This window comes from Opisthocomus hoazin, chromosome 1 (genome assembly GCF_030867145.1).
Source record: "Opisthocomus hoazin isolate bOpiHoa1 chromosome 1, bOpiHoa1.hap1, whole genome shotgun sequence".
Classification (NCBI taxonomy): domain Eukaryota; kingdom Metazoa; phylum Chordata; class Aves; order Opisthocomiformes; family Opisthocomidae; genus Opisthocomus; species Opisthocomus hoazin.
Genome location: NC_134414.1, coordinates 99,208,553 through 99,233,919, shown reverse-complemented (window position 1 = coordinate 99,233,919; position 25,367 = coordinate 99,208,553). Strand labels below are relative to the sequence as shown.

Here is a 25,367-nt window from a genome sequence, read left to right as displayed (position 1 = left end):
TTGCCCAGTATGGCATGACTAAAGGAAGCATCTGGAACTATATGTAACCCCCAGGATGCTGTAGCTTTTCTCTTTTTTAACTCCTGCAAAGTAGAATACTAATAAAAAGCATAGTTCTGTTAAGAAAGTGGTCCAGGTACCAGCATCTCTTACTGCGATCAGAAACTCTCAGTAGTTACTGATTCTTAAAACATTCCCCAATGGATCCAAGTTCTTGATCGTTCTACCTCATCTAGATTTCCTCCTTTTCTCACCAGATTTCTTCATTCCCTTTCCTGACTTTGCAGTCTTGAAAAAACTCTAATCTGTATATTGAGCTTACCCTATTCAGGTTTCACGCTTGCAAGCACTGTTTCCTGCCTCTGCACTTGAGCAGCTGTTTCTCTGATCCCATCACCATTTTCTGGACAACTGCTCCCACACAGCTTACCTCCCAGCTGCTACAAACCTTCTGTATCCCATCGAGTCACATTCTTTTCTGCCTGCCTTCTGGTTCTACTATAACTTCCTGCTGTTGTTGTAGTCATTGCTGAAAACACAACCCTATAAACCAACAAAAACCCGCTGTATTGATGATGTTGCTGAGAAAGTAGATACTAGAATTGAGGAAAAATTGAAACAAAATAATTCATAAGCGATTTAAAAAAAAACCCACAAAAGCATGAAATTATTTTAGTATGCTTTAAAATTTTATTAAAACTACTTAAATTATTAACATAAGATTTCAAGTAGTTTAGTGTTGAATGCAGTCTTGAATTCTTGTGCTAGAAATCAACTTAATAGTAGCTTTCCTTCTGCCTCAAAAAGCTTCAAATTAACAAACGAAGTAAATACATAGGAACTCTGAATATCTTCTACAATTCTCACTAAAAGTTAGTATTTACAAATGGATGTGACATCAAAAGACCTCTTAGAGATAAAGTATATTGGCATGCTAATAATATATAAAAAATTTTGAGATAATTCTCCCAGTATTCTAAGTGGTAAAATGAAGTTGATGCATTATAAATGAGGCTGGAATGCTGCTCAGGCATGGCCTGGCTTTGCCTTCCTGTTATTGTGGTGTCGCAGAAGATGTTAGAGGTGACGGGGCTCTCTACCTCACTGGAGAGTGTTCAACCTTGGTGTTTATTGGCCATGAAACTCAGAGCTGCAAGTGAAAGCAGTATACAAAAATATATACATAAATAGGTAAGCTAGCAAATACTTCTTAATATCATATTTGTATACAGGCTCTATCCTGCTTTCTTTCTGTTTTGATATAATTTTATTAGACAGACACCATTTAGGTTTTAGTTCTTTTTCACTGCAGGATAAGGAGGTTTAGCCAGCTGAACCTCTGATGGACTAAACAGGGTTCTTGTTTCAGAGCTGAATAGAAGAAAAATTTTCTGGTAATTAAACAAAAAAACCCCAAAAACAACCAACCAAAGCAAACAAAAAACCCCAAGACTATCTGGCCAAATACCTGTTACAGCTCACTCATCCCTATCCAGAGACAGAGCTAAGAATTACTACTAATAGTGTTATTTATTGATTGATTGCTAGCAGTGATTATTTTTGAACTGAGTTTTAAATTGTACTGTGCAAGAAGCATAGAAGCCTGGCTTTTCTGACCATGGCTGTCTTTCTGCAAGCTACCTGTCCAGGTAACAGTGAGGAGCACGTTGTTCCTTTGGTTTTGTGCCAGGGAAACAGGCAGCATGTGGTCATTTTAAATATTTGCTCATCTGTGTTCCTCAAGTGTTACTGTGTTTCTCCAGGCAGGATGATCCACATGCTAGCAGTGGTGTCATGCATAGTCTGGTAAGGAGAGCAGGCAAAGCAAGGTGCTGGAGTTGCACTGCTTCCAAATGACTTTTTTTAAGCCCTACTAGAAAATAGCAAATTCCAGCATCTTGGGAAAAAAGGCAGAATACACAGCTGTGTAATAATGAAGCCGAAGAGGGCCTTTGAGATAAATAGAGCAAGTCACACCTGTCAGAGCTTATTGCTTAAGCTTTTTGTAGAGAAGTGACAGGTGGTTTGGGGGGGGGGTGGTGGTCTGGCATTTTTAATGATGAATTCTGTTCTTTCATTTAAAAAAAAATACATATTGTAAGAAATAAATTCTGTGGAAAATCTGCAGCTGTGGAATTACAGGGTATTGCTGGTGCATGATCTCTTATTGTAGACAAGGGAAAGATTTCATTTTATTGCAGTGTTTTGAATGATGGGTTTGAACAGTGGTTACATTATTCAGTGTAGAAAGCTGCTTATCTGTGATATAAAGCTGGGGAATTTAGTCTGCATGAAAGATTTAAGTATGTTTTAAGGAAAAGCTCATGTTGAATCTGAGGGAAGACTGAGAATGTATATTGTATACAGTTGCAGAACATAAACCCCTGGTTTTGCAGTTGGGTTTAAAATTGAATGAAACTGATTTTTTTAATGTACATTACATTTTCTCTCCCTATGTCACTGCTGAATATTTATATTATTAGTGCTATAAATAAAGAAACTTTAAAATCAGCCTTTACACAAAAATTCAATGACTCTTCATGCTTCAAGATATTTGAACAATCTGCATGTTATTATATGATAAATACAAGAGTATTATCCTTTACAGATGTTTTGACTTAATTTAAAGTAATAAATTAGCTTCCTGATTTACTTGTAGCTCCCTGTGAAGTTCTACTGTGAAAGTAAGTACTGTAATTTTAGGGAGATGTCACGTATTCTTTGTGTGAAATAAACTACATGATTCCTGGATTTGACAGCAAAATTTTTTCTCAACCTTGAGAATATATGATGTATTATAATAATAATTAACAAAATATATTTTATTATGCATAAAATATAATATTGGGGTACTTCATAAAGACAGAAATGAAGTAACTGCATTGAAAGTGTTTTTTTTTTTTAAACAATATTTTGTACTCAGATTCCCCCCTCGACTACTGTACTAGAGTTTGTTTATGTTATATACATGAATTTCATATAAAATACCATTTTAGTTATCACGGTTGATGGGGTAGTTGTTCCCACTTTTGTTTCTTTCAGTATATTGATTATTTAGGCCTGAGGCAGGAAGCTACTCAGCTATGTTCACTCTCCTATGTCGGGCTTAGAGCTACCATACACTTTGTATCAAACCTGTTTCATAGATTCATATAAGTTTTGGCAGCAGAGCTTTCTTGATCAAACAGATTTCTTAAAATCAGTTATTTCTATTTTTAGCAATTCCAGCAAAAAAATAAAAGGAAGCTGTTTTAAAATGGCCTCTAAATAAAAGTTTGCAGGAATATCAGTTTTATTTAAAGAATTTTTGTCTTGTGGTGGCAGTCTGTGCAAGCATGTCCTTTTCTTGCATCCTTTGGAGGTGTTCTATGTGAATGGGTAACAAAAATCTACTTTGTCTCATGGGATTAGTGTTTTTAAAGCTCCTTTTGAAGTATTTGAATTGGTAAGACTACCACTTTGTAGGTGATGCCTCCTTTCCAATTAACGTGCATAATTAGTGTAAATCAGGACAGGAAAAATATTTCTTATAATGATATAAACAACCTTGAGTGTTTGTGAAGGAACTCTCTAGGCTGCTTGCTTCCTGCCCCTCCCTGTATTCTCTGAAGTTAAATGCAGCTTCAGAAAAATATCTCAAGAAATAAATAACTGCAAGGTATTCATAGATTATTTAAAAAGCAGCTGCAAGTCCAGTAATAGTATAAGGATTATTTTTTTAATATTATCATAAATTGTTTTGAGTATCTAATCTTACAAGAGAGAATTTTCCATTATGGAGTTTTAGAGATTAAACCCAAATCATAATGTTTTTTTCTTAAAATATGTATACATAGAAACCTAATGATTCTACTTGCAAAGTGAAGTCCTAAAAAATGAAATTAAGTTTTAATTCTATTTCAGTAATGTGTGTATGTATGTGTATAAATTACAATATGACTTCTAGGTATATAGAATTTTAGAAGAATTTTTCATTTGTAGTACAAATTGGTTAATGTGCAGTTAATGAGGCAAAGGTATGTATGAATGAAACAAAAGGTCTATGTTTTATTCCTAATTATGTAAATACATTTCTATGTGTTATGTTGGCTCTCAATTTGCACCATTGTACTTCAAAACAAATGTAGGCTTTCTGTGAACATTATGCCTTACATGTAGTCAGTTAAGTGAGTGTCTTGCACAGATTTGGTTTTGTTTGCCAGTTCTTAGCAGATAAAGGCCTTATCACAGAAACATAGAATGTTCGAGGTTGGAAGGGACCTCTGTGGATCATCTAGTCCAAGCCCCCTGCCGAAGCAGGGTCACCTAGAGTTGGCTGCACAGGACCTTGTCCAGGTGGGTCTTGAATATCTCCAGAAAAGGAGACTCCACAATCTCTGTGGGCAGCCTGTTCCAGTGCTCCGTCACCCTTACAGTGAAGGAGTTCTTCCTCATGTTCAGACGAAACTTCCTGTGCTTCAGTTTGTGCCCATTGCCCCTTGTGCTGTCGCTGGGCACCGCTGAAAAGAGTCTGGCCCCATCCTCCTGACACCCACACTTACGATATTTGCAGGCATTTATAAGGTCCCCTGTCAGGCTTCTCTTCTTCAGGCTGAACAAGCCCAGCTCCCTCAGCCTCTCCTCGTAGGAGAGATGCTCCAGTCCCCTCACCATCCTTGTAGCCCTCCGCTGGACTGTCTCCAGTAGCTCCTCATCTTTCTTGAACTGGGGAGCCCAGAACTGGACAGAGTACTCCAGATGAGGCCTCACTAGGGCAGAGTAGAGGGGAAGGAGAACCTCCCTCGACCTGCTGCTCACACTCCTCTTAATGCACCCCAGGATCCCATTAGCTTTCTTGGCAGCCAGGGCACACTGCTGGCTCATGGTCAACCTGTCGTCCACCATCACACCCAGGTCCCTCTCCACAGAGCTGCTCTCCAACAGGTCCACCCCAAGCCTGTACTGATGCATGGGGTTGTTCTTCCCCAGGTGCAGGACCCTGCATTTGCCCTTGTTGAACCTTATCAGGTTCCTCTCTGCCCAACTTTCTAGCCTGCCCAGGTCTTGCTGAATGGCAGCACAGCCTTCTGGTGTATCCACCACACCTCCCAGTTTGGTGTCATCAGCAAACTCGCTGAGGCTACACTCTAACTCTTCATTCAGGTCATTGATGAAGAAGTTGAACAAGGCTGGGCCCAGTACTGACCCCTGGGGGACACCGCTAGTTGCAGGCCTCCATCTAGAGTCAGCGCCGCTGATGACAACCCTCCGAGTTCTGCCATTCAGCCAGTTCTCTGTCCACCTCACTGACCACTTATCCAGCCCACGCTTCCTGAGCTTCCCTAGGAGGATGTTATGGGAGACAGTGTCAAAAGCCTTGCTGAAGTCAAGGTAGACAACATCCACGGCTCTCCCCTCATCTACCCAGCCAGTCATGCCATCGTAGAAAGCTATCAGATTGGTCAGGCACGATTTCCCCTTGGTGAATCCATGCTGACTACTCCTGATAACCTTCTTTTCCTCCACTTGCTTGATGATGACCTCCAGGATGAGCTGCTCCATCACCTTTGCTGAGATGGAAGTGAGGCTGACCGGCCTGTAGTTCCCTGTGTCTTCCTTCTTGCCCTTTTTGAAGATTGGAGTGACATTGACCTTTCTCCAGTCCTTGGGCACCTCTCCTGTCCTCCAGGACCTCTCAAAGATGATGGAGAGTGGCTCAGCAATGACATCCGACAGCTCCCTCAGCACTCATGGGTGCGTTCCATTGGGGCCCATGGATTTGTGGGCATCCAGATCGCTTAAGTGATCCCTCACGCAGTCCTCCTCGACCAAGGGAAAGTCATCCTCTCTGTAGGCTTCTTCTCTTACCTCCGGGGCCTTGGATTCCTGAGGGCCTGCCTTATGGCATAGTAAGACTAAACCAAATTTGTTCCTGATAGTGGGGATCAAAAACAAATTTCGAGTTGCTGCTTTGGGACAAGGATAAGGGGATTCCACCTTTTGTTGCCTGATTGAAACATGCTAAACATAAGTGTTCATGAAGAACAATTGCAGTGCTAGGCTGTACGCTTTTGCATAGCCAATGATGTAATGATATCTATTACAGACTAAGCATTTTAATCTTACCGAACTTAAAAACTTAGTTTTCTTATATTTTTATGTATGTCATACATGCTAGGGATGGAAGGATTTTCTAACTCCGCTTTTTTACTGCAGTTCTTGGCAATGGTGTTTCAAGTGTTGGAATTGCCCATGTAGGGAAGTACATGCAGGCTATGGGGAGGGCTGGGAGTAATCTCAGAACCTCGGATGTGCACTGAGACGTGCCGTCATCTTCTCTCTGTTCTCCTTACAGTGACCCATAATGCTTGGGAGAAGTTGATTCTTTATGCAGCGTTTTGCGTATTACATTTCTGAAGATGCATGCCTGGTACACTATAGCAAACTTCAGTACAGTATAGCAAACTTCTCGTACAGCCGAAGGAGTGTGACAGAATCTTTGGATCGTGTCTGTGTTGTGATTTTTGCACGAGATGCCTGACCTAGAGAGTCTTGCAAATTATTTTTTTTTTTCTTTCTTTCTCTCTGGTATTGGTTCACTCCACAGTTCTCTTACATACTTATTTTAACAGCCGTCAGGGTTGCCAAATAATGATGTATTCAGCTCTATTCTACCAAACTTTTCTTTATGTTTTTGGAGAAAGTTTTAAAATTTTTTTTTTTTTTTCTTGACAGATTTCACAGCCTTGAAATGCAATGCTTATTACTTTCAACTATAAGAAAAGATAGTTGGTTGTTTCTCTAAAACTGCAAGGAGCCACTGTTGTTAGTGACGTGAAATCATGAATTTCACACATGCTTTGAAGTGAAAGGAACATCTCACACTATGAAGAAAAGAACCTTTTCAGACTAATTTTTAATTACGCAGTTTTATGCCACATGAGCATATTTTGAAGGTGTAACTTGAAGTTTTTCTATGTGGGTGACTTGAGATACTAAAGATAGAAGAGCACGTAAAAAAAATCAGGAGATTTTTACTCAATCTTTGTTTATGACACACCATGAGCATTAGTTACTAAAAAGACTTAAATGGCATTCACCATGTTAATTTTGAAAAGCCTATTCTATGTTGCAAAATATAATCATTGTCGGATTTGAAATATCAATATAAACCAAGTGACTGTGGTGATCTCACTTAGAAAAGCTTCCCCTCGTCCTATGCTTTCCTCTTGCTAAGTGCAAACACACAAAGGGTTCCACTAGGCTGAGCACACATCTCGCTCACCAGGAGTTTGTAATTGTGTGTTACAAACCCTGCTGGAACTCCAACGCTGTAAATGGTGTGTACTTGCTTCTCATTATCTAAGCTCTGTGTCGGTTCTGTTACAGATGGGTATTTGCCTCATGTCCTGGCTTAGGAGAGAATTTTTTTTTCTTTCCTGGCATTTAGATATTCTACTCGCTACCACATATGTGAAAGTCAAGCATGAGGCACTATTTTCTGCAGTTTTTGAAAGCTTTTAAAAGATTAATGACTTCTTTATGTAGCTGATTTTACTGCGGATTTTATAGGCCAGAGTTATCCATACCTTTTTGTCTGGAGAACATACTGCTCTAGTGTGTTGGTCCTTAGAAAAACTGAGCAAGAGGCAAGAAATGCCTCCTTAAAAGTACACTGTGAAATAAGTTTGACCTCTCAAGTACAGTCTGTCAAAAAAGAGTATTTTGTGTAGAACATGCCGTCTTCAAAATTCTAAACCCCACTTACTTGGGGTTGTGATTGCAGAGATAAAACTAGGATGAAAATCACTGGAATTTGGACTCCTGGAATTCAGTGGTGTTCGGTGACAAAGGTTTGAAGAGTAGCTTTTTTTCCTTGAGGTTTCTCGATTTTTTAACTCGTGCTCCACCTTGATCTCGGAGCCCATTTTGTTTGTGCTGTGTGTAGTGTAACAACTGACCTTTTCTATTCAGCGTTCGAGAAAGGCTTGCTTAACTTACGTGGCTTTGTTTTCCCCTCTTTGCTTGTGCTTATGTATTTGGGCCACTGCTGCATTCTTTTTCACTCAGGAGAGCGGTTGGAGAGGAACGCCACATGGTGATTTACCAGACGCCTTGTCTGTAGTTGTGCTGATAACCCTGGTACTTTTGGGCATATAGTTTTTCTCCTCGGTGGGGGAAAAGATGGCTGGCTGCTGCTTGCTTAAAGGGCTGATACTGGGTGCTAATAAACTACCATCCTATTAATATCAGGATCAGGTCCTAATTTAATTTCAATAATTCTTCTGAAAGAGTAATACCACTCAGGTGATGCAAGAAGTACTTCAGTTTCTGTGGGAAAGTGACCACGCTGATGTTTTTGTCCTTTAGGTGGCAGCACATGACTTCGCGCTTCCAGTGGCCGCTCCTCGGGCCGGCGTCGCACCGCCAGAGCCGGGCCCCGGCTCCGCCACCGCGGCGGGACCCGCCAAGCACAGCGTCGCTCCTCGGCCGCCGGCGGTGGCTGTGGCTCTTCCGCTCTGTAGGGTTAAAGCAGTTGGTAGGTAAACGAGGGACTGAAGCAGGTGCTGGATACTTGTAGTGATTTTTTTCCTTGTATTCTATTTGCAGAGAATTACTACTTAACTGAAATTTGATAGATAACTGTATAATTCATAAATTTCTTGGCAACTTGCAAAGCTTTCAGATTTTCATTTGTATTTTTAAATATGTGCAAAGCTGAACTTCCTGTACTTATAAAATTCTGGGATAATATGCTTTTTTTACATAGCCATTTGCCTTATACGAAAATTAGTTTACCAAAACTAATTTTTGTTTCTACTCATTCATTCGTATTTCTAGACCTTATCATGCAGACCCCAGTATTTACAGCAGTTCATCTGAAAAACCGTAGATAAGTAGTACGTCATTCGTACTCCATTTTTTTTTTTTTTTTTTTAGTCTTCCTCTGTCAAAACTAGGTGCTCTAGCTATGTTTAAAACTCTTTTAAAATGCCTCTGTCTGGCCCTGATCCCATCCGAGAGAACTGGTGGTAATTTAGTGCATTTGCTTCTGTTTGCTTTTATGTGCAGAGCTTCACTCTTATGGTCTGTCAGAGTTTGTTAATGGCCAAAGTTACAGGCTGTTTGCCTGCGGCAAGAAATCGGTATCTTAAATGATTCTTCTCTGCTTTTCTTAGAAATAATTTGTGGTTCTCTTTAGTCTCATGTCTCATCCTTACATTGTGAATACTTGAATCCACTAGCTCTCCTCATCTCAGTTTTTAATATGTAGTTACTGTTTATTTGAGATGAGACTTAAGTGCTGGTGTTTGTGTAATGTTTAGACATCTTCGGAGCACTGAAGGAGCCTTGGCCAATTAAATGCATAATGCGGGGTAAAAGCAACTCCAGTTTATTAGGTTTTGTCAATGTTTGGGGGTTTTTGCCTTTTTTTTTTTCTCCGTAGGGCTTTTAAGTCTTAATTATGAGATCTTTTGAGATATCGAAGAAATCTGAAAGACCTTCTTTAGAACCTGTGATGGAAGTAAATTCGTATTAAACATTTCTGAATAAATTTATAAGCTAAATATATTTATATATTTAGTTTAAGAATACATAGAATAAAGATAAATGTACATGCATATATGAGATTATTAGAAAGCACATCTGTAAGCAAAAAATCATGAATCAAAGTGACAAATTTCTAGTACAGAAGTGATTTATGTAACCTGGAGAAAAAAGAAAATGTGTATTTCCTTTTCCCTTTCTTTGTGGGATAATGGATTGATACAATCAGTAAGTCTTGCTAATAAATGACAATCTCATCGAAATTTTATCACAAATTTGTACTTCTGCCACATAGAATTTCTTCAAGGTACCACTATAGGCCAACAACAAGTAATCATAGTATTAAAGTGAATATATAATACTTTAAATTCTAAGAAATCGTTGAAAAAATAAACTGTGGCTTGTATTTAAATTTGAGTGTTGGAATTACAGTCTTACTGGGAATTTTGATGGTCTGGAGGAGGGAGAGAAGTCTAAATGAATGTCTTGACCACTCAGTATATTGTATAATCATACAGGTGCAGACAAGTAGCCAGATTATTTTTGCTGTTAAAAAAAAACTTGATAATTTTGTTACATTCTGACAACTTAAAAATGATGTCTGTTACTGATTCACCATTTCAGACTATCCCTTTGAAAGCTAGAAGTGGGTAAGGTGCATCTTGCAAGTTCGAACTTTTTAATTGACAAATATGCTTAATTCTCACTTGGGTGTGCTTTGATACATTTGGTTTCCACTCCTATAATTCCCCTCCCCTCCCAGACATTTGTTGTTGTTGACTGGGATTCAGGCTGCACAGGACAGTGCAGTTGGAACTTAAATCAAGAACTTATATCTGATGCTTGTACTCCGGGTTGTTCACCCTGAGAAAAGAATCACAATAATCTCAGAGTAGTCAGCCCAGTCTTTTAACTTCAGTATAGCCAATATGTTTTCAGTCCATCATGGATCTTTCTATGATTTTTTTTTTAAAAAAAACAAAGTTTGTAGACTGTTCCAGCACCTGGGAAGGAAAGCAGGTCTCTTACTTAAATACTTGTAAGACTTTTCACTTGGAAACTGCTTGTTGGTAAGTAAGAAAGCACTGAAAGAGAGAAAAAAAACCACAAACAAAACAGAAAACTAAACTGCAAAAGACACAAGCCCCACCTCAGCCAGACACAAAGGAAGAGGACATACTATCAGTGTAATGACCTCATGTGAGCTGATATTTTTTCAATAATCAATCCCACTTTTTTTTTTTTTTTTTTTTGTGGGGTAGATAATTTCCTTTCCTTTTACTTCCTAGTGTTTCAGTTGTGCTGTTTTCCTTATACGGGCAGTTTCTGTGAGAGGTGAAAACTTCATGAGTGACATAACTGCATATTGGTGGAAGCGTTCCAGCAGATTAGTTTCCTACTTTGAAACAGTATTAGTTTATAGAGTTTATATGCCTGTGCTTAAGAGAAATATTGGATAGTATTGCTGTTTACATGATGTGAGATATGTGATTAGGAAATTCTTTGTGCTTTTTAGAGGGAGAAAAGAATTGATCACTGAGTGTGAAACAAATTTGCAGATTTTAGTAAAAGGATACTGTATGCTTGTTAGGTTCATTTACAGTATGTAATCAAGAAGCAAAAGGAGACTGGGGGAACAAATACTTTTGTTTTTCTAAATCCATACTTTAAACTTCATCCTTTGTGATGATTTCTCTGTTCCAGCTATATGAAATTAAGAAAAATGTTTTTTTTTTATAAAATTTTTCAAGCCTTTTCTGATGATTACCATCACAAATGTAAATGCATTCATCTGCAATAGGATCATGTGACTCTCTGTTTATAGCATCTTTGTGTGAAGGAGAGGTGTTATAAGTCTGGTAGATACAAAGTTTAAATAATTTTAATATGACTAAAGGGTCGTAATAAGACAGAAAGTCAAATTACAGTAATTATGTATGTAGTATGAGAACAACAAAAAGAAAATACAGCTTTAAAATAAGAGTAGAAACATTTCTGCTAAACATGCAGAAACAATGACTTTTATGAAGGGACTTTGAGGAAATATTTGTCAAAATAATGCTGTATAAACATCTTGCATTATTTTTTCCAACAGTACTTAAATCACCATTGGAGTTCTCCTCGATGGAACTTAAATTTGCACAACATTCAAGTGGCATACATTTCAATATTGCTGATGAAAGTCTGAATTCTCAGGTACGTAATCGCAAGTGTTATAGTTATTCTTGGCTATAGCTTTTAATTACCCAAAGATGAGTGGGAAAAGAATACAGATCTGGAACTTAAAGTTCAGTTTTCTTCCAAATATATGGTTTAAATATTTAAAAATTTTCCAATTGCCATTTTGTTCAGTTTTTGATTTTATGTTTGTATTTTGATCACTACAAATTTTTCCAAAACTCAGAATTGGGCTTGTGCCGAGTTTCAGCATCAATGAAAGGACGGGAACGACTCTCACACGCATTGGTACGATGCACAGTCGGTTCCTTTATTCCCCCGCTTGGGCGGTTATATACATTTACCATATCTGTACACACGATTACGCTTATTCGGATAGGCTACAGACATAAATCACACGCTGTTCACACGCCCCACATTCCCTTATAATTGGTAACTATGCAGTAACGCCAATAGCGACAGACCGCCTGCACGTCCTTGAACACATCTTGTTTTTGCTAACCCACACCTTGTGCACTATCAGAACTTTCTCAATGGCTATTCTTAGCTGTCTTTTCCAGCAGCCTGTTAAATTATGCTGTTTTGCTTAAGTGGCGTAGTCATGCTAATTCTCAAGCTACATCGACCCCAACAGGCTTGTCGTAACTTTCTGATATATGAGAAAGTGTGGGCACCATGAAAAACTATAAATTGTGTAGGAAATATCTTACTTCCAAAGATTTGCTGCCTCTGTCCATACTAGTAAACTAAGTAGTGACAGTGCAGGACTGCAATTGGTGTGCCATGATGGTCCATACAGTTAAATTGCTGTCCCAGTATGTTGTATTGTACTGACGTGTGCCAACTGGCACTCTCCCAAAAATTTCGTGGTCATGATTTGGGGCTTAATGGGTAAGAGGCACTAAATAGGATGTTTGGCCACAGCCATTCTTGTTTGAAATGTAGAGAATTTGGCGGTACAAATGCAAAACATACCAGAACATAATCTATTCTAATTTCCAAAGACTTTGTTTGGAAATGATAAATAATTTTTGGCAATGATGAAAAGACTTGAAACTCTTTTTCAAATATCTCCAGAAAACAATGATAATACCAAGTCAAGGTCTTTTCCTAGCTATGGATATGTTAGGAGTTGAAAGAGTAAGGGAGAGATAAAAGAATGGAATTTTTCTTTTTTTGTTTCCACTGTTGTCTTACTGAATTGAAAGAATGGGTTTTGAAAATCTGTTCTGAACTTCTTGCTTTTTCAACATATCCACCTGCAAGTCTAGATGTCATGAGACATGTGTTAAATGCTTGCTGTGCTTCACTGGTAGCAGGAAATACTCCTCATTTCTTTTGGCTAAGCACTCCCACCGCAATGCTTTGATCTATTTAGCTTGCATAAATGAGATTTTTCCATTCTGGAAAGAAGGTATTACTCTTTGTGAATGTGATGAGTGACTGGAAAGCATCTAGTCTGTGCTGATAGGCATACTCATTTTCTCACCTTACAGATACAACAAACTGGATTCTTCATTGCTTTCTAATGCTTTCTTGCTTTCATTCTGATCTGATTTCAAGAAGAATGCTTAGGATAGAGCAATATGAAAAGTATCATAGTGTTTGCTGCTTTCCCTCTTTCATCGTGTCCTGCTTTCTCTGCAAATATTTACAGAAGCTTGACCTGAAGAATATCTCAAGGCAGCCATTGACATGGAAATTGAATTATGATGATGCAGGCAAAAATACAGAAGACAGTATTTTTAAATTTAGTCTGCAGAGTGGATTTCTTGATCCAGGACAAAAAATTAGTATTGCTGTATTCTTCTGCCCTTGTAAGTAACTTTCTGAATTCTTCTAGAGATAGTTCGGGCAATATACCATTTTCATAGATGTGTTTAAATGACTTTTTAAGATGAATCATCACTAGAGCTTCTTTTGATTAACTTCTGTTAACATGACTAAATAACAAACTAAAATGACAAAAGAAAAGTTTGTTGTGGTTCTGAGAAAATAAGACAGCTGCAGACCTAACACAAAGCTTGGAATTACTTGATAGCATTACTTGGAAAGTCTGGTTTGCACATATAAAGCATCATGTTTTGCACATATAGAGCATTCAAAGACTGGGGTAACTAAATCATTTTCAGTACTGCTCTTTCAAGTGCATTTAGGTTGACTTAGATACTAAAGCTTTCTGGTGGCACTTGAAATGTATATGAACTTTTCTCATAGCCATAAATTAGATAAGAATGGAAATTTCTTGCCTTAATGGTGATAGCCAATCACTTAGCTATGGTATTTTCTGAGTAGTCTCCAGACCCTAAGTAAAAAATGTCAAATGGATTTCTAACAAAACTTGGGAGCATGCAGGTAGATGGTAATCAACCACATAGACCAGAAGAGGAATGGCAGAACATGAATATTAAGAACCTACGTTATTCCCAGTCAAGTGTTTAGAGTAGAGAGTGATGTAACACTATTTGAGTTGATAAAGCCCACCAGCATGTGCAGCTGATGCCTACAGAACTCAGAGTCATTTTGACAGTTACAAGTGGCCTACTTTTTAGGCTCCAGCATTTTCAAGGACAAGAAAAGGTGTGTGTTTGGATCTAATCTGGAGTCAGCAAGTGAGCATCCCTATCCTAAAGAAGGATGTTGCTGCGATTCTTTGATGGGATTGAAATCTATAACCTCAGTTAAGCACTGGGAACAATGTAATATAAAGAGAAATTAAAAAAAAATCATAGGTATAAGAGTCTTGCCATGACTCTGTATCATAAATTGAGAAGACTGTATTAAATGTTGCCCTGCAAACATCTTGTGGATATGCAAGAGCAGTATTTAATTGCACGTGTTGCTTGGAGTTGCTTGCTGTACTTTAAAACATTTTTCCACTATGCTTTATGCCTTATTGGTAGCTTTAGTCGTCAACTTATGGTTGAAGAAAAGTGATGTTAACTTGTGATTTTTGCTTTAGGAAGTGGAAAAGTAATTAATATGTAATGATTTTTTTCAGAATTATTTAGAAGGTTGTTTGTTTTAAATTCTTTTAATTTTTTTTTTGAGTAGCAAATTCTGGCTTTTGTGAAGTAGTATTTTTTTTGTGCATGTAGTACCCGGAAAGTTTCTAACCTAATCAGTATCTGTAGTTGTAGTTTTTACACTTCTGAACTGTCCATAAGGTATCATTTTAGAAATAGGTATTTAACATTATTAAATTATATATTATTACAAATTAAACTGCTAGAAGAAAGTTAAATGTCATTTACTATTGGAAGGCTGAGCAAAAACATTTAGAGTATGTTTCTGGCTTTGGTGCATCATCTTGCCTCCTTTTCCCCTACATTCCTCCAAAGTAAACTGCAAAAACCTTGGTTTTTGGATCTGAATCACACGCTTATGAAACAGCCATAAAAATATGTTCAGTGTAATAAAGATATTTTTTACTAGGTGGGTTCTGTTTTCTACCTTGTGTAATCCTTGGTTTTGGGACCAAATGATGTGATCTCATCTTCATCTCATCTGTGCATGTCCCCAGTCAGTTTTTAGTGGTAACTTACGTAGGTTATCAAAATAAAATAGAAATGAAAATTTTTGTTAAAGAATTTGTTTTGGGAGTAATATAAATATAAAAATGAGAAAAAAAAATTCCAGGACACTAAGTGAATTGAATGAAAATATTGTTCCAAGGTGTGAGCAAATGTTAGAATAGAAAGATAAGAAGGGATTAAACAGTGGGAGCTGGCTTACAAGAGGACTGGAGAAAACACGGGGACATATTGTAGGAGAAAAATCTGGAAGTTATCTCTTTTCAGATGTTCAGTTTTACAAATTTTTAGGAATATTGACTTGGAATCTCAGTTTACTTGTGAAGGATGTAAGGATCTACTCAAAGCACCTCTGGAGAGTGTGTCTAGACACAAGAAAGGCTTTGGGTAAACTTCTGAATTGTGAGAAACTGTTGAGATGCAACTTCGAGGAAAATTAAGTTGAAGAAGTCAAGGAACAGAGACATGTTAGGACCCCAGGACTTTGGAGTAAGAATGTAGACAAAAGAGGAATGGAAATACAGAAGGCTGGAAAGTGAAAAACAAACACTCGTAACCTTCTGTTGTTCCTCGAGATGTAATTAACAAATACACATGTAGTTTACTGTAACTCTATTTCTTTTGAAAGTTTTTTTTTCTTCTTTTGTAAATTTCTGCTTTGCTCTCAGTAGGGTATCATGTTTTTCCTCTGCAGTATTTCAGATAATAAAGCCTACAAAATAAGTGTTGTAACTTTGAGAAGGTATTCTAATAGATATTTTTGCAGTGTGCCTATGGTTAGAATAATCGTGGATCATAATACTTGTGAAGAACACATATAAACATTTTCGTCTGCTTTGAATTTGAGAAACGCATTCTTCTAATAGGAGATATAATGCTGCGTTTTGCATTGATTAGGTTAACGTATATAGCTTGGAAAAGAAAATTGCTCAGGGCAGTAGTAGATTTGGAAGATAAAAATAATAAATCTGTATTTCCGGATATCCGGTGATTTTTAGGACCTGAATGAGCACAGGGTCTCATTTTCTCCTTCTTCTAAGTACCACTCTGGCATTTAAGACAGAGGAAAATATACAAAATTTTCTAATACTATTTTGTGCAGCAGCTGGAGAGGATCATGTGATAATCAATAGGTGAAATGATCATCCAGATGATGGGGCTTCTATTTAGTTGTTTACATCATGAGAATGTATTCAAAATGCTTACGTGTTGACTGTGAGGCAGAGAACAGCATACAAATAAAAGAATATTTTAAATTACTGAAGAAATTGTATGTGTAAATGCAGATGTATATATACGTATGACTTATAAATAATATTCATTTGAAGTTATTTCAATTTTTGCTGTTTCCCGTATCTCCTTGCAGAAAATCATAAATAAATATCAATTGCCCTAAATTCCATGTTCTATTTATTTCCATGATTTGTAGCCTACTTGCGCTATACCTTCACTGAATACTCTTTCGTCTAAGAACATTAGATACACCAAAACCCACACAGGAGACCTAAGACCTACTGAATGAATATGGCGTGCTAATCACCTTCATAGGTTTGTGCTGTAAAGTTGTAGTATGTGGGGGTGAACAAACCTGAAAGTGAAATATGAGTGTACAATAACTTGTTTAAATATGCCACAATATTTATAATAGAGTAAAATGCTATAGTAAGCTACAGTGTTAAAATTAAATGCATGAGTTTATATTATGCATGATAATATGATGCTGCCTGTTAAAAAAGTATACTAAATTTAGTAGAGATTCTCAAGAACTGAAGGTATACTAGGGTGATCCTCTTCTGCTGTACTATAGTATAATGCATGAACAGTGTATGAAAAATATTGTGATATGAAAAAACTTTTCTGCAGCATAGTAAGTTACAATAAATCTGTGCTCTGGGATCCCATGTGGAAAAATACTCACAAATTGCATCAGTGAGTTAACAGGAGTTCAGTGCCCCTGGAACATGAGGTCATTGTGCAGTGAGCACAGATGTCCATCACAACCTCCATCTTACAGGGTTTTTTTCTGCAAGAGTGAGATATTAAGTAACTATGCCCTTTAACAGCTTCTGTGGAGGAAATATAAGTTTAGTTTTGTGGGGGTTTTTTTTTCTTCTTTTTTTGTTTTGTAGGGCTTGCTTTTAGGTCTTAACTACCTGTGACTTTCCTGCTTTGAAGTCTGTGTTTCAGTGTATGCAAATTCTTCATTGGTACCCATTTATGCTGGAGGTGTATACATGCAGTAAGACATGAATTAGCCAAAAGTCCAAGGCAAGTAAACTAACAATGTTTATTTAGGAGACAAGTGTAGGAACTGAGTAACAATCTAATAGAAACTTAAAGGGTGAGAACAGCAGATGGTGATTTTGCTTTCTTCCCATACACTCTCAAAAGATCAAAACCCATGCCATTATACAATTAAGATTTCTGGGGGGAAAACAAAAATCAAAAATTAAAATTGTGCTTATAAAGAGGAACAAGGAATATGGACATCCTTAAAGAGGCTGTTTAAACTCGCTTTTGCTGCTAGTTTAAATTGCAGCTGAAACAGGTAGAGTGGAAGGTGTGGGGACTTCAAACATTTCTCCTCCAGAAGTGTGTGAGCAGTACTGGGAGGAGAACTTTCATATGTTTATAACTGACTAGCAGCAGAAATATAATGTTTTTGTTTCTATTAACAAGGAATCACATAAAGTATAGTCCCAGGATAGCATGCTAGGGAATTAGGCACTCTGAACTGGATAGGCTTTCTAGTGCAAATTAGACTGAAAATGAAGCAGCTAATGAATATATGCACATATGTACTTTGAGAAGTTGTGTTCCTTTATTCAGAGATTTTTCTAAGGTAAGGCAATGAATGCTTTTTTCCCTAACAGGTATATCTAGCAAAGACAAAGGGGAAATATTCTGTATAACTCTACAGATGTTGTTGGGCCTTGGCAAATTTAGATTGGCAGATTTGTAAATATCATCAAGTCTCCCTAAGGAAAATTTTCACATCTGTCGATCTGCTTGTTGCTTGCCCTGTAGAAGTTGATAGGTACAGAAAGGTAACAGCAGCACAAGCTTTGACAGTAGTCATGAAAGATGTGATTAATAGAATAAATTCATGACCTCAGATGTTAATTCAGGACATAGTTCTCATTAATTTCAAAGTAATTTATTTAACATGAAATATCCTGAAAACATTGGTCCTAGGCTTTACAAACTAATGAACAAAACATAATAGAATCACTCACTTTTTTCTTTGTATCTGTTTAAAATGAGGACAGTATTGCAACATCCTGTGTTTCTGACATAAGCAGTAAATTATTGGCTTACATATTATGCAGAATTTTGATGTTAGTAAATGTGTGGACCCACACACAGAATGATCAGCGATACAGAATAAGCACTGTCTATTCTGCCTTCTGAGCAAGTCAGGGATTCTATGGCAAACAGATGTGATCGTGTAGTTAATAGGTTTGTTAGAATTGTTATGTGCAGTACGGATGAAAAGCTTCTATCAGGAAAGCTTAACACTTCTTTCCTAACTTTTGAAGGTTTAACTTTGGAACTATTGTTAATATGACTATTTAAAAATGTGAGTTAGTGAAAACTGCGTATACTTTGGTACTCACATAAGCTGCTCTGGTTTTCTTCCCTTGGTGGCATTCCATCCCTATGGCATTTATTGGTTATGGCCTTTCGCTTTTCTTAATCGTGTGTCACACATATGTATGAAGATGGGATCCCAGAAATATGGTTTAGTTAGAGCACAGCTATAGGACAGTAGACTGTCTAGCTCGTATATGGGAGCAACTTGTGTAGAACATATTTTCTTGCAAGCATGTAAAAAATACCCTGTTTGGCGCTTCATACATCTCCATGACCTTTTGTGATGCTCGCTCACTTTTCCCTCACAAAAGGGCTAGGTGCCCGAAAAAGGTGTGTTCTGGCTGTATCAAAACCTAGAGGCACAAGCTTCTTTGCCTTCTAAGCAGTATTATCTCCCAAAGTTTATTTCTGTTTAACAGGGAATTAGCCAGATGTTGCAAACACTGTGGCAAGGTCCCAATTAATCTGGTTTTTACTTTTCCACTTTCATGTTTTCTGGTCTGAAATGAAAGGATCTGCTTGCCATGTTCTGACGAGCTAATGGGCTTCCATAAAACTCCTCTATTGTCAATGTCCATGAAGAGGTTGGCTCTCATGAGGAGGGAATAAGACAAAATAATTTTGAAGACACTAGGTTTTCTTCTTTGTGTATGTAAACAAAGGCAACTCTTTCTCAGGCTGTGAAAATAATTATCTGAGCTAATCTCAGAAGAGCTTGTCAACTGTATTTTGTTTGAAGTGACACGTATGTGCTCCTACAGACACTTAAAATACATAATTATTAGTTTTGCTAGCTCTTTTCTTTTTAAAGATTGGGTAAGTATGTTTCCATACTTGCTAGTCTGATGACAGAGGGGAATCAAAGGGAAAAGTGTTTTTCTCTGAAATGAAAGGATTAAACTTTTGGCTTGTCTGACAACATGGCACGCAGATTTATTTCCAAGTGCAAGAGGAATTCATTAGTTGGCCCTCAAAATTGTTTTCTTAGCTCTTCGGCAAGTGGGAGTGACTGAAAATTTGGTAAATGGCACTGCATGGTTTGGAACACCATTTTGATAGTGTAACAGTTGTGGAAGGAAGCACCTGTCTTCCTGTCTCAGTGAAAGAAAATGTGCTTTTCCATCCTAGAGAAAAATCCTCTGCAGCAGTTAGCAAGATGGCGTGAGAAGGGGCAGAACACAAGGAAAAGGGTGATGCTCTCAGCGGGGTGTAGAACCTGTCCTGCTGGCTTGTGTGAGGCTGACTTGGCAACAGTATAGTCAAAGCGTAGTGATTGCCATCTTAAAAGTCACCAACTTTTTCTTGTCTTGGCAGTCACGTGCTTCTGATACTTATTCCTTTATAAAATAAGTATTCTGTGTGTTAATTAGTGTAGTTTATAACATGGCTGTAATTAAACTTCTGAGAAGCCTTATGTTGAAGTTATATATAAGATGATTAATATGGTAAATGAAGAACTCAAACTTTGAAAAATTTCTGACAAATTAAAAAGAGTATGGATTTCTGGTTCACTACAGGTAAGTGTTCTAAGCTTTCTTAAGAAATAATTCTGATATAATATTTACTGTATATTAAGCTACGTTTTGGGTAAGAAAGCAATACCTATTCCTTTTTTTTAAAAAAACAACAAAAACAACAAAACAACTAAACCAACACAAAAGCTCTTACTATAACTCTTTTGGTTGCATGTATTTATAGTAATTTTTTTTTGGTGGGGTTGTGTTTTTTTTCTTTTTTTAGCAGCTTGTCCTGGGACATACACATCTGAAATGTCAGTATTTCTCAATGATAATCCATCACATTACAAAATAACGTTGTCTGGCATTGTGAAGTCACAAAAAATAAGTTTTAATCCTCCCTTTTTAATGCTGATGCCTGTTCCTCTGGATGTGAAAACTGAAACAGCTATCAGTATCATTCCACAAGATTATTTAAGGTAAAAATCTCAAAATAAATTCGTTACAGAAATCCTGAATAATTCTTTATTGTTTTCTTTTTGAAAAGTGAATAAATTTTTGTTTGTGAACGTTAGTATTAATTTTCTGCTCAGCAGAGGAAAGAATCTGAGTATTTAAGAGAAAATTTATGTAATTAATATTGCTGTATGTTCAACAAGTCCACTTTCTGTCCAAAACATTCTGGCTTCCCGAAGTGACCATCTTCTGATATACTTACTCTATCTGATATTTTTAAAATTACTTTAAATAACACAAAAATTAAGAAGAGAGTCCTATCAGGACTTTTTTGTTCACTTTAGCCGAATACTAAGATCATAGTCTTATTTATTTTTCTGCATTGTGAAAAAATAAAATCTTTCTCTTTTATTTTCTCTACTCCACAGGTTATAAAGCACTGTTTTGAAATCTAGCTGTTTGGACAACTGATGGGGTTGTGGTGGTGTGGGTTTTTTTGTGGTGGTGTTGTTTCTTTATTTTTTTTTTCTTCCTAAGCAAGATTTTAGTACTAAAGAGGACAGCACAAATGTTTTAATCCTGTCACTTGTTATAATAAATAATCCATATATTTCTCATTTTTCTGTGAATCACCCACTTTATCCTGTTACTTGAATTTATAAGAGAGTCATTTTGTAATCTTCATAGCATAACCCAGCACCACACCTATTCCAATTGGATAGAAATCTTAATATTTTAATCTTTCCAAGCACTCTTGTGTACATGTGTGTCGAAATATGCTTTTCTGGTCTCGAAGATACAAGATTTCTGTTTGTAGTTAGTAAGCAGCAGCAATAGTTTGTTATGCTTATGTAGGTGTCATTCCAATACCAGAAGAATTGGAGCAAAACTCTTTAAGTTGCTATAAATTAATGACATTACCTTCAAATTTTTATTGTCTCATTTGAGTTGTTGTAATTTATCAAATGATTTGTCAGTGACTCAGTGGTTGGAACTGAAAGAATTCCATATGGGCCCGAACTGACTAGCATTCTTATTTCAGAAATGGAACCTAAAATTACCTAACTGGGGAAAACATCTGAAGTATCTTCTCAAATTTCCCCTTTATATTTTAAAACTTGCTTTACATTGTTGTGCAATAATGCAGTTTAATCAATATTGATGAAAGCTTTAAGTTTAGGAAAGCTAAAGTAAGGAGGTAATATTTGTGCCCTTGGTAGCACAGTTAGTAGAAATTCCTCTTCATTTTGATCTAGAACTATTGTGGGTCAGTGTAAAACATTCAGATAGATATGTAGAAAACAAAATAGCATCTACATGCTAAAGGAATTTTAATTCTTTCACTGGTTTCACTTATGCTTCAAAACTGAAGTTATTCTTCTGTATTTAACTGTGAAAAGCAGTTTCATAATGTGTGAATCTTGTGGATCAACTTTATTACTGTCATCCTGTGAGTACAAACACCATTACTATTTATTTTTAACACAGGCGATCACGAATTCACGTTGAACTTCCAGAGCTTGAACTTGAAGATGGTGGCAGGATTTACCCTTTTTCTGTACAATTCCCAGAAGGACAAGATATTGTTCTTTCATCAGATGGCACAAATAAGGAAATAATTTGTCATATCAGCTTCAGATCATCTAGGCCTGTGTCATTTTTAGGGAGTATGTTCTTCATTGATAAAGAAGAAAACAGGTAACGTGTGCAATTCATTTTCATCTGGGGGTAGGGTCCAAATGGACAAAGTTGGATATCAAGACACAGAACTTATAATGGTTGGGTAAAGGCATACAAGAATCACTCTGAAAAAAAATGAAAATGAAACATAGATATGTATTTCTTTTTTAGCTAAATTACAATTCAAAAACATGAAATTCAGCTTTAGTCCTCTAAGGTAAGATTCATCTAAGTGGCCATCTTAAGGTCTTGTACTGCATTCATATCTACTGGCAATTCTTATGTCGTCTTCAGTCTTCTCAGATTGCTTTGGAGAGACATGGTCTTGATTCAGCAAATCCCAGTGTTTTCTATTACAAAATATTTAGCTTTTTGAAAAATAACCTATTAAAATTTTACAGTCTCTTCCATGATGGATTTTAATGTGGTTTGATTTTGGGCTAAGCCAAACTCTGTGAAATTTTATTCCAATGAGCCTTTCTCCTGTGTTTTATTTTTTTAAAACAATGAAATGTTTGGGACTGGTTTAGAGTCTTTTTTCTGGTTTTATCCTGATAGCATCTGGAAGAGCTTATTGCCTTATTGCCTGTGTGCAAATCTTTACAAAGTTGTAGTGATGTGGTCTTGCAAAGGATTACTTGATTTTAAGTTCTCTCAGAAGTTTCAGATGTTCCTCTGGTACCCAAGAATTCAAGAAGAGACATCTCTGAGTAACATAGCAGATACTGTCTCTAAACAAGAGATTCTGGTTATTTTAAAGACTTTCTGTACAATGTGGAACTGTGCAATAGTACTTGTTTTTATAGAATGTTTGTGGTTTATTCGTGTGATTTATTATTTATACATGTGGTTTATTCATTCCTTGAGCCTCTGAGCTTCGGGGTAAAGGTAGGGAGACTTCTTAAGGGAGAATTACATGGGAAGTCAGAAATTCATTTTGCTAGAAACCAGCAAAGAACGTGTCCCAGTCTTATTTTAAAGGGACATCACTCCCTCTCTCCCTTTCTGTGTATGTCATTCTTCAGTCTTTCTGCTCTCCATGTTGTCTGTCGGCCTTCCCCCCCCTTCCCCCCCATTACCTGTTTTCTCTGTGTGTGTATAAGTCCCCCCTTTTTCTGGTGTTTTTAATTATTTTTTAAATGTTAGTTTTAACTCATCTTCTACTGTTATATCTTAATTCTTGATTTCTGTTCTCTGGTTTTATGTTCTCTGTTTCTAAGCTTTTTAGAGCAGGACAGTTAGTTATGGGTTTGTATATTCTGAGCTGAGGCATTTCCTGATCTCTAGTTCTTCCTGCAATACCTGTAATAATGTTACTCAGCTTATTAGGTATCTGGAGGCTACTGTCCATACCAAAGATCGATATGGAATCCTTCAGGTCAAAGAGTGTGGGTTGGGTTGGGTTGGTTTTCTTTTGGGGATTTTTTTGTGTGTGGTTTTTTGTTTGTTTCACTTGTATTTTTTTTGTGTTGGGTTTGGATTTTTTTTGGGATTTTTTGGCTACTGAGAAGGAAAGCTGCATATGTATGTCCTGAGACAGGAACTGGAAACTATTAAGTGATTAATATATTAATACTCCTATCAATTTTTTTTTAGATTTCCAAGAGGCAGGGCAGTGTCTTTGAGCAGGTCTATAAGGAAATAGTTAGTTCATGAATAAAAAGAGGCCAACTCCTGATCTCAGTGAAGGTGTTCTTTGAGGCATAAGATAAGAAGAAATCATTTTAATGGCCAGGTGACAACGAATTTGCACGGACGGATGTTGCTCATCTATATCAGTGCAATTTATTGTTTACAGATTCTAAGATATATATATACACATGCATATATAGATACGTGTTGGGTTTTTTTTTTCATATGTGTGATGCTAGGAATTCATAAAAGTACACTAGGGGTACACTTCAGCTTCAGACCATGCTTCCTATATGAAAAGTATTTGGGATACTGTCTTTTCTCATATATTTCTGATGTGAGACACAGGACTGGATAACCAAGTATGGAAAACTTTGTGCCTTCTCCCTCCCTCCGTACTGGGCTCTCCAGTGTTTTTGGCACTGCCTTTGCAGGACTTTCTGGACAGCAGAGTCATCAGAAGTGGGCACTGTCAGGGAGAAGGGATAAGGGGCAGATGTGCTTCACTTTGTTATGTATTTATATATTTCCTCAAAAGCAGTCCTGTGCGCTAAGTCAGAAAGCTTTTGAAGTTTTCAAAAGTACTGAAATTGTTTGGGAAAATAAGCTCTACATCTGAAAATACTTAGGAATGTACATGGTTTGCTTCCTGTTAGACCTAAATTCCTTCAGCACAGAACACCTAGAGTTTGACAGCAATTAGTTTGCAGTGTTCATACCAAAATTAATCTCTTTAAAACACTGTTTAGTGGTGAAGACATACGCAAATATGAAATTCATAATTCATACACCTTAGTTTGATTTTAAAGTAGTAGGCTGTTTTTTAAATAACTTCAATGGTGAAAAGCAATGCGAAAGGTCTCCCCTGTCCCTAGTAAATGGAGATTAAACCTGTTATTAAATGTTCTGTGCAAAAATAACTGTTTTCAGCATTTGTCACTTTTGTACAGCTCTCCCCTTGGTTGGATAAATGGGTCTATGTATGAGGAGGAAAGATAGATACTGGTGTAATTAAAAGTCATTCCAGCAGTTACTATTTTCAGTAAAGCAACTATTTTAAGGGTTAAATATCTTCGCCCTAAAGCTTAAAATGGGCTTTTTCCTCAGCATAAAATTAAATTTTATATTATTTTCTTGCAAGGGTTATGGACCTTTCGGTTATCACTGCTTGCATTGGATTAGTATTTTACATTTTTCTATATAGATTGTCAGCCAAGAATCTATTTCTTATTAATTTTATTACATTCTAAGATTGAATTATTGTGTGGGATATTATTCATAAATGTGTGTGAAAGGTTGCAGTAATTAT

The 25,367-nt window shown here is 36.8% G+C and overlaps 1 protein-coding gene across 1 annotated transcript in view; it reads left to right on the top strand.

The window, feature by feature from the left end:
- Positions 1 to 25,367, top strand: part of CFAP47 (cilia and flagella associated protein 47) — a 359,445-nt gene that overhangs the window by 36,621 nt on the left and 297,457 nt on the right. Inside the window, exons 22-26 of the mRNA XM_075430383.1 lie at positions 8,350 to 8,518; positions 11,624 to 11,724; positions 13,364 to 13,523; positions 20,577 to 20,769; positions 22,235 to 22,444. Of these exons, the coding sequence (XP_075286498.1) occupies positions 8,350 to 8,518; positions 11,624 to 11,724; positions 13,364 to 13,523; positions 20,577 to 20,769; positions 22,235 to 22,444 (833 nt within the window). The remainder of the gene's footprint in view (positions 1 to 8,349; positions 8,519 to 11,623; positions 11,725 to 13,363; positions 13,524 to 20,576; positions 20,770 to 22,234; positions 22,445 to 25,367) is intronic.